The 8,384-nt window shown below is 52.6% G+C and overlaps 1 protein-coding gene and 1 long non-coding RNA gene across 2 annotated transcripts; one reads left to right on the top strand and one right to left on the bottom strand.

The window, feature by feature from the left end:
• Nucleotides 1-977: 977 nt before the first annotated feature.
• On the bottom strand, nucleotides 978-3,544 carry LOC116418671. Its single transcript, XR_004228788.1, has 2 exons — nucleotides 1,790-3,544; nucleotides 978-1,212 (listed from the first exon to the last, which is right to left on the bottom strand). It is a non-coding gene; the product is annotated as an uncharacterized LOC116418671 (long non-coding RNA).
• A 46-nt stretch (nucleotides 3,545-3,590) lies between these two features.
• Nucleotides 3,591-5,779, top strand: LOC113219514 (UPF0488 protein C8orf33). The gene is made up of 5 exons (XM_026452624.1): nucleotides 3,591-3,857; nucleotides 3,946-4,257; nucleotides 4,424-4,508; nucleotides 4,659-4,805; nucleotides 5,373-5,779. Exons 1-5 carry the CDS (start codon nucleotides 3,852-3,854, stop codon nucleotides 5,510-5,512), a joined length of 690 nt encoding a protein of 229 aa, XP_026308409.1. The 5' UTR covers nucleotides 3,591-3,851; the 3' UTR covers nucleotides 5,513-5,779.
• The last annotated feature ends 2,605 nt before the right edge of the window (nucleotides 5,780-8,384 follow it).

Raw genomic sequence — 8,384 nt, 5'->3', positions numbered from 1 at the left:
TTCTTATTTATTTACCTGCCCGCGGTCTCCCCGTGCCTGCCCGGGGTGTTTCCCCTCCGGTTCCTTGCTCTCGTGGAGCCACGGACCCTACTCGCTGCGCCAGATGTTGGGGTCCGCGTGTTTCCTGAACAAAGGAATGAACACACAAGACAAGACAAACATGGCGGCCACCCCAAACGACACGCTCTGCTTTATTTTATACCGTGGTTTGTGGAATGTTAGCAAGTCGCCACATTGTTGTTCTCTGATCTTTCCCTGACTTTCTGAATTTCCAAGATGTTTACATATAAACAAGCCCCCAGGGTCTGCTATTTGCAACTGAGGCCAGTCTTGTAGGCTCCTTTGTCCTCCCTGTTTGAGAGGAGGAATGCCCTGCTTTGTATGCAAGAGCAGGACTTATAATATTAATGGAGGCCTCTACAGTGGGTACCCTCTGGGGAGGGTACCTTGTAGGCCTTAGGGCTATGCGTTTTATTCTGAATGGATGGGAAGTGCCTGGAATGTCTGGGAAGAGTGATATGACCTCAGATGTGGTCTCTACAGCTGCTGCTTTGAGGGTGCTTTGAATAGACTAGGGGGTGGGGGTAAGGAAAAAACCGAAACCAGTAAGAAGGTTCTAGCAACAATCCAGCTAGAGATGAATGTCTTGGATTAGACTGGGGGTGGCAGAAGTGACAAAAAGCAGTCAGATTATGGATACATTTCAAAGGTACAATCAATAGGATTTGCAGATGAATTTCATATAGGCCGAGACACCAAGAGTTTTGGCCTGAGCAACTAAAATGATGAAATTTCCACATACTCAAAAGAGTAAGACTGCAGAAGGATTAAATGCAGAAGTTGTCTTGCATACAGTAATGTTTAAGATACCTATTAGATTTACAAATGGAAAATTAGGGCATTTGGATATACAAGTTGAAAATTCAAGAGTGAGGTTGGGCTGGTTGGGTATATACTGAAAACTGTCAGTACACAGATGACATCTAAAACCACAAATCTGGTTTTATTTTAGCAGTGACATGTGTCACTCCCACAAAAGCCTTCCCAACTGGCCTCGGGATACACAGCAAGTCACCTCCCCACAGCCCTCTGCACATAAACAAATTCCTTCGTTTAGTTCAGGAGGAAATGCGCCCTTTTCCCTCGGCTCTAGGTGACCGCAAGGCCCAGTTCTCCTCACCGAGATGCTAAGGGAAGTTTGCCAAGAGGCACCTGAAAGGAAGGGGAATGGAGTGGCCACAAAGGAAAGTCAAGAGACACATTCTAGAGCCCTGGCACTTCACAACAAACTCTGGGACAAACCCTGCCTCATCTTCATCATTTAAGCCTCTCTTGGACAGATTTTCTGACTGGCCGATGAACACAAGCTCACTGATGTCTTCAGTCTCCAGCTGAGGCACACCTTGGTCAGAGGGAATCTTCCAGTCGTCAGACAGGGCTTGCCTTTGACTGGCCCCTGCTGCTTATGCCCTTTGTGAATCACAAGCGGTGCCTCTTAATGCACTCTGCCTTCACTCCTAAACTCATGCGGGAGGCATGTAATGCCGCTGTTAGGCGCATGGGCTCTGGACTCGAATAGTACTGAGTCTAACCTTTGAGCCGCCACTTACTAATGCGGAGGTCTCAGGTAAGTGACTTGAGTTTTCCCACAGACCATAAAATGAGATTGACACTACTCCTTAAGTGACTATATTGAGTTAAATGAGAATATGTATAAAATGCTCAGCACAGTATTAGCAAACCGCAAACAATACTAAGTCTTTGTCTTAATCAGTAAGTCAGCATTTACCGAGTGCCTACTAAACGAATGAGCGTTCAGCTTGTTCCAGCGCATGTGTGAGATATCATCTCCTGCCTGTTCCTTTCCTTCCCCACAGCAGACCCTCCTTCACACCACAGCTCTACCCTTTCAATCCATTCCTGCTAAATAAAATACACTTTTCTGTCTTCTGAAAAGAAAAAAAAAGCACAATTCAGATCATCCCCTTACATTGCCCAAACTCCCTTCCTCTGCGAGGCCTTTTTATCCATCTGGCTTCCCTGCTTCAATGTTGCTCGGGAGCGTGGAGGACAGCACGCGGACCCGCACGCCCCGCCGCCTCCGCTCCCGCCTCACATCACCCTCGCCCTGCCCGTCCCTTGGTCAACACAAAGCGGGCGCTCAACAACCCGCAGCTGCCCTCGGCGCGTCCTCTACGGGTCACTGAGGCCGCGAGCTGTGTCCTTTGGCCCCTCAGAACCCCGGCACCGTCCCTGCCCGCCCCAGCGCCGCTCCGGCACCTCCGCACCAGGAGCCCTAGCTCGGGACTCACTCAGCTCGACCACAGGAAGTGAAGGAGCGCCAACGCCAACTCCGGTGCCGCGGCGAGTCAAACCCCCTGGACCGGAAATGCCTAATTTGAACTTCCGCCCTGCCCCTCAGCTCACCAACCAATTGAATTCCAGGTTTCGTGGGTCCGCTCTAGGCGGCTGATAGTACTCAATGCTCCGGCAGTCCTGTTCCTTCTTGGTTAGGTCCATACAAGCCCTTGGCGGAATCTGCAGGTGAGAGGGCGCAGGCGCAGAGGTGCCGCCGGCGGCGTGCGGCTGCGAAGGAAGGAAGGGACCCCAACACCGAGCGTTCCTGCGGACGCTCCACAGCCTGGGGTTATTCTCCGGCCTCTGAAACCGGCCCTTCCTGACCTAGGACGTCTGGCTGCGCACTGTCCCCCTCTCTCGGGCGCCTTTTCCCCACCTCCAAGTAGTGATCAAGCTCAGAATCCAGCTCGCGTCCACTGTGCACCTTGCACTTCCCACCTGTAAATCTTTTGACCTCACCGCCCCCTGGAGAAGGCTGCTGTCATCGCTTAAATGCGGAAGTCGAGGTGCAGAGAGGTTTCAGACCTGTTCCGGTGGAGCTGGAATTGGAGAACCAAACGCTGGATGCTGAGACGCGCGTGCGGAACTGGCGGCGGGCAGGGGTGAAGGGGAGTGAGGGGAGAGGGCAGGTGCGACCTGGGCAGGTGAGGAGCACCTCCACATCCCTCCACCCCATGTGCCCCACTCGTTGCACAGGAGCAGAGAGATCCGCAGAACACACATCTACGATTATGCCACTCTTCAGATTTACATCTTGCAGCAACTTCCCGCTGCGTTAGAACGGAAGGAAACATCCATGACGGGGGCCCTCCCAACTCACCTCACCCGAGCTCCCACGTCCCGCGTCGCCGGCCTCTCAACCAACCGTGCCCTGACCCTCTCGGAGCGAGCGCCGCGGGCTGCGCCTGGTCCCAGGCCTGCGCCTCTTCCCCATTTCCCAGGGTCTTTGCCGACCACCCTCCTGCGCCACAGCTGCTCACGTTCTGTTTACATGCTTTTCCCTCCCCACCAAAAGGTGAGCTTTGAGAAGACACACCCTTGTGTAGAGCTTTGAACTTTTATCCGGAAAGGTGCCAGGCACATAGTCGGTGCCCGCGAGCACCCGCTCACAAGGTTCCTTCGGAGACCCCCCGCAGCCTCTTCCCGAATCCCCCAGGCACTCCCCGCCCCCGGCCTCGCCCCGCCCCGCCCTCACCCCACCCCAGCCTCGCCCCGCCCCGCCTCTCCCCTCCCCGCCCGTCCCCTTCCCGCCCCCGCCCCGCCTCGCCCCGCCCCAGCCCCGTCCCAGCTTCGCCTCAGCCAGGTCCCAGCCCCGTCCCAGCTTCGCCTCGCCCCAGCTTCATCCCGCCCCAGCCTCGCCCCTTCCCCTCAGGGCTCCCGCGCCCCGCCCCGCCCGCGACCCTGCGGAACCTAGAGTCGCAGGCGCCCTCTTGGAGGACGGAATTCGACGTGGGACTCTGCGCCTCCCGTAGTTCCGGTGGCGACTGCGGAGCATGGCGGTGAGCGGTGTGGAGAAGACGCGCGGGTGGCTGGGCGTTGCACTGTCGGTGGCCCTCCGTGACCCTCGTGCTGCCCCCCTTTCTCCAGGCCTTAGGACATCTTGCCGGGGAGGCAGCGGCGGCCCCAGGCCTGGGTACTCCCTGCGCGTCCCGCAGACACCGGCTTCCCGGCGCGGTTTCCAGCATCCGGAATCCCTCCACTGTCTGTCTCTGCGCAAGGCAACCCACAAGCAGTAACGCCGACACCAGAGCGCACCCGTTAGGCGATGAAAGCAGTGCAGCCTCGAAAAAACAAAAGAATAAGAAGAAAACCCGGAACAGGGCCACTGTGGCAAATGGAGGCGAGAAGGCCCCAGAGAAACCCGCCCCAGAAGAAGTTCCCCTAAGCGCTGAGGCCCAGGCAAGGGCGGGCGTCAGTCAGGAAGGGTGGAATCCCCGGGTGCGAATCCACGGGCACATGTGATCTGGGGTCCGCGGAGTTAAGGCGGGGAGGGGGATGGGATGGTGCCAGGCGCTGTGTTGTGTCCCAGTGCCCTCTCACAGCCACTTCCCCAAATCCGTCACAGACGCAGCAGTTGGCCCAGGAATTGGCTTGGTGTGTGGAACAACTGGAGCTTGGCCTCAAGAGGCAGAAACCCACCCCGAAACAGAGTAAGGGACCTTTCTATAGGGTTGGAGAATGTGAACGGTGGCACCGCTTGGCCTGCAGGTGCTGGCAGAGGATGAAGTTGTTTCCTTTGCGGTGGGGCGGTAGGAGGGCAGTAGTAGAGGTTTTCACTAGTCGTTTGTTTTTATTCGCAGAAGAGCAGGCTATTGGAGCAATCCGAACCCTGCGCAGCAAAAGAACGCCCCTGCCCCGGAAGAGGCAGTTGATGCACTCCTTGTTTGGAGACTATAGGGCTCAGATGGAAGCCGAATGGCGTGAGGCCCTGCGGGCTCTCAGATCTGGTGAGGAGCTAGCAACTGGTTGATTCAGGAAGGCCTAATTTAAGGAGGAAGTGCCTAGGGGGTGAAAGGAAGAAGGCCCAGAGCAACAAGGCTGGTGGGGGAAGGAGATGAGCTCAGGGAAGCCTGAGTGAACAGGGAAAGAGCAGGCGTGGACCTGTCTCTCCTTTTCCCAGGACTGAACCTGGGAAGCAGCCGGGAGGTCATGGGAGGAGCGGGAAAGAGTGTGGTTCTATGTTGGTCCTGCTCCTGGCTTGGGGAAAGCTGCCTCATGTCTTTGTGTCTTGGCTTTCTCTACTGGCAATGAAGCCATGTCCCATAACAGTTTGAGTGCAATTCCTGGAGCCAGATGAGCTAGGTTCAAATCCTGGATCTACTACATAGTAGTACTAACACCTTTTGTAAACTACTGAACCTCTCTAAATGGGGGGTGATAGTAATATCAACCTTACAAATTTGAGGAATTAATTTATTCAAAGTGGTTAGAATTGTATGGGCAAACATAACTGTACAGGTAATGTTAGCTGTTGTTATTCAGTTCTCATATATGCTGCTTCTCTCCCCTGACAGCTGCTTATTTAGCCCAGGTGCAGCCTGTAGATGGAGCCACCAGAAAGAAGAGCCGAAGGGTCTGCAGGCCTCGCCCTATAGGGAGAACCAAAGCCACTCTGGACACTCCTGATGAAGAGTTTAGGTTCAATTTCTTTTAGCTTCTCCCCCAGCCTGGAACATTCCCCCTCCCTTGGGGTGGTGTAGGGGTTTGTTTTGAGTGCAGAGCCTTTCCAGGACTTCTGTTGGCAGAGAACCCTGGGATTGGTCTGTCCCCGGCTGGTCCAAGGATTTGGAGCTGTTGTGAAGGTGTGAGACCATCAGATAGGCAAAAGACCCCATTTGTTTTCTGATGAAATATTCTCTCTTTCAGAACAGAGAGGTGCATTTAGAAAATATACAATAAATTGAAGTGGCTGTTTGAAGTATTGTAGAAAGAATATTGTACTCAGTCTTTAGGATTAGATTAAGTGGCTGTTGGTAACAAAGATTAGTGGAGAAGCTATGTAATTATACACTGTTTTTCACTTTTGAAAGAAATCCCTGTCAAATGGTTTAGTGCTTAATGCTGTTATGTCACATTGCCCTAGTCTCTGTTTTTGATAAAACTGGATGAGTGAAAGAGTGTGCTGACCACCTGTGTTAGAGAAAGTACAGAAGATGGCAGGGGTCTGGTTCCCTGGGTCCAGTCCCTTGCCTGGGTCCTTTGTCCATGTTGCCTTCATTCCTGAGCAGGTGTCATCCTCAGGGAACCAGCATGGCACCCACCAGGCATGGCTCTCTTCTTAGGAGGAAGGAGCTTCTTGCCCTAACAGTTCTGGCCTGAGACCTGGATTGAGCCTCGGCAGACTTCTTGTCTAAATGTTGGCCATGTCAATCTCAGGCCCTCTGTTCCATGGAACTGGGAATCTCCAGGTGACCTAATCCTCGTTGGTGGCTTGATGTTTGCTGGTATCTTCCAAACTCGGTTCCCAGACTTGATTGATACCTGGAGCCCAGCTGCCTACTCAGCATTTCCACTTGGGTGTTTCATAGGCATTTCAAACTTGACGTGTTTAAGACACTTGATTAGGCTCCGGTTTCCCTTTGATGAAGGGGTGGCCTGCCCCTCCACACCTGTGGGCATTTCTCGTTAGGTGGAATGAGAGACTTGAGAAAAGAAATCAGACATAGAGACAAAGTATAGAGAAAGAAAAAGTGGGCCCAGGGCACCGGTGCTTAGCATGCGGAGGACCCACGCTGGCACCGGTCTCTGAGTTCCCTCAGTATTGATCATTACCTTCACCATCTTAGAAAAAGGGAAGTGGCAGGATAATAGGATCATCATAGGGAGAAGGTCAGCAGTAAGACATAGGAATAAAGATCTCTGTGACATAAGTTTAAGGAAAAGTACTGTGCCTTGTTATGCATATGTAAACATCTCCAGAAACCTTGTTAGTGCATAAAGAGCAGCATTGCTGCTAGCACATCCCACCTTCAGCCATAAGGTGGTTTTCTCCTTTCTCAGTAAACAGAACATACAATTGGGTTTTACACCGAGATGTTCCATTGCCCAGGAACGGGCAGGAGACATGCTTTTCTCTATCTCAACTGCCAAGAGGCCTTCTTTCCTCTTATACTAGTCCTCCTCAGCACAGACCCTTCACGGGTGTCAGGCTGGGGGACGATCAGGTCTTTCCCTCCCACGAGGCCATATTTCAGACTATCACATGGGGAGAAACCTTGGACAATACCTAGCTTTCCTAGGCAGAGGTCCCTGCGACCTTCGGCAGTGTACGTGTCCCTGGGTACTTGAGATTAAGAGAATGGTGCTGACTTTTCTTTCTTTCTTTCTTTTTTTTTTTTTTGAGATGGAGTCTTGCTCTGTCTCCCGGGCTGGAGTGCAGTGGCCGGATCACAGCTCACTGCAAGCTCCGCCTCCTGGGTTTATGCCATTCTCCTGCCTCAGCCTCCCGAGTAGCTGGGACTACAGGCGCCCGCCACCTCGCCCGGCTAGTTTTTTGTATTTTTTAGTAGAGACAGGATTTCACCGTGTTAGCCAGGATGGTCTCGATCTCCTGACCTCGTGATCCGCCCGTCTCGGCCTCCCAAAGTGCTGGGATTACAGGCTTGAGCCACCACGCCCGGCCGATGCTGACTTTTTACAAGCATACTGCCTTCAGGCACTTGTTTGACAAAGCACACCCTGCACAGCCCAAAATCCATTAAACCTTGAGTCACCACAGCACATGTCTCTTGCAAGGACAAGGTTGGGGGTAGGGTCACAGATTAACAGCATCTCAAATACAGAACAAAATGGAGTCTCCTATGTGTACTTCTTTCTATATAGACACAGTAACAGTCTGATCTCTCTTTTCCCCACACTTTGGCTTCTTTTCAGTGAATGGCACGACTGCCTGTCTAGCTGATTCAGCAGCAAACCTGTGTCATCCTCGATTGCTATCTCCAGCACTGTATACTTCTGTATACTTTCTTTTTTCTTTTTTTTTGAGAAGGAGCTTTGCTCTTGTTGCTCATGCTGCAGTGCAATGGTGCAATCTCGGCTCGCTGCAACCTCTGCTTCCTGGGATCAAATGATTCTCCTGCCTCAGCCTCCCAAGTAGCTGGGATTACAGGTGTGTGCCACTGTGTCTGGCTAATTTTGTGTTTTTAGTAGAGATGGGGTTTCTCCATGTTGGTCAGGCTGGTCTCGAACTTCTGGCCTCAAGTTATCCACCCACCTCAGCCTCCCAAAGTGCTGGGATTACATATATACTTTTAATACTTCGACTGGCATGTCAGCTCTGTCTTCAAAATAAATCTCAAGTATTTCACGTTGTCTTTATCCTCACTACTGCTCATTCTACTTAATGACTGTTCTTACCCTGCCTGCTGTGTTAGCCAGACTGACCCTTCATATATGTTGGATCACTGTCTCCTGATTCAGTGACTTCATTGTACCTAGGATACAATATGAAGTCTTATATACAAGGCCCTGCCTAGGCCTGCACGTGTTTATGCCCCGATGGCCTCTCTGATGTGGTCTCCCTCTGC

The sequence above is a fragment of the Piliocolobus tephrosceles genome, unplaced genomic scaffold, assembly GCF_002776525.5.
Source record: "Piliocolobus tephrosceles isolate RC106 unplaced genomic scaffold, ASM277652v3 unscaffolded_37895, whole genome shotgun sequence".
Classification (NCBI taxonomy): Eukaryota; Metazoa; Chordata; class Mammalia; order Primates; family Cercopithecidae; genus Piliocolobus; species Piliocolobus tephrosceles.
The sequence above is the reverse complement of the archived record's forward strand: the minus strand, read 5'-3'. Positions and strand labels throughout refer to the sequence as shown.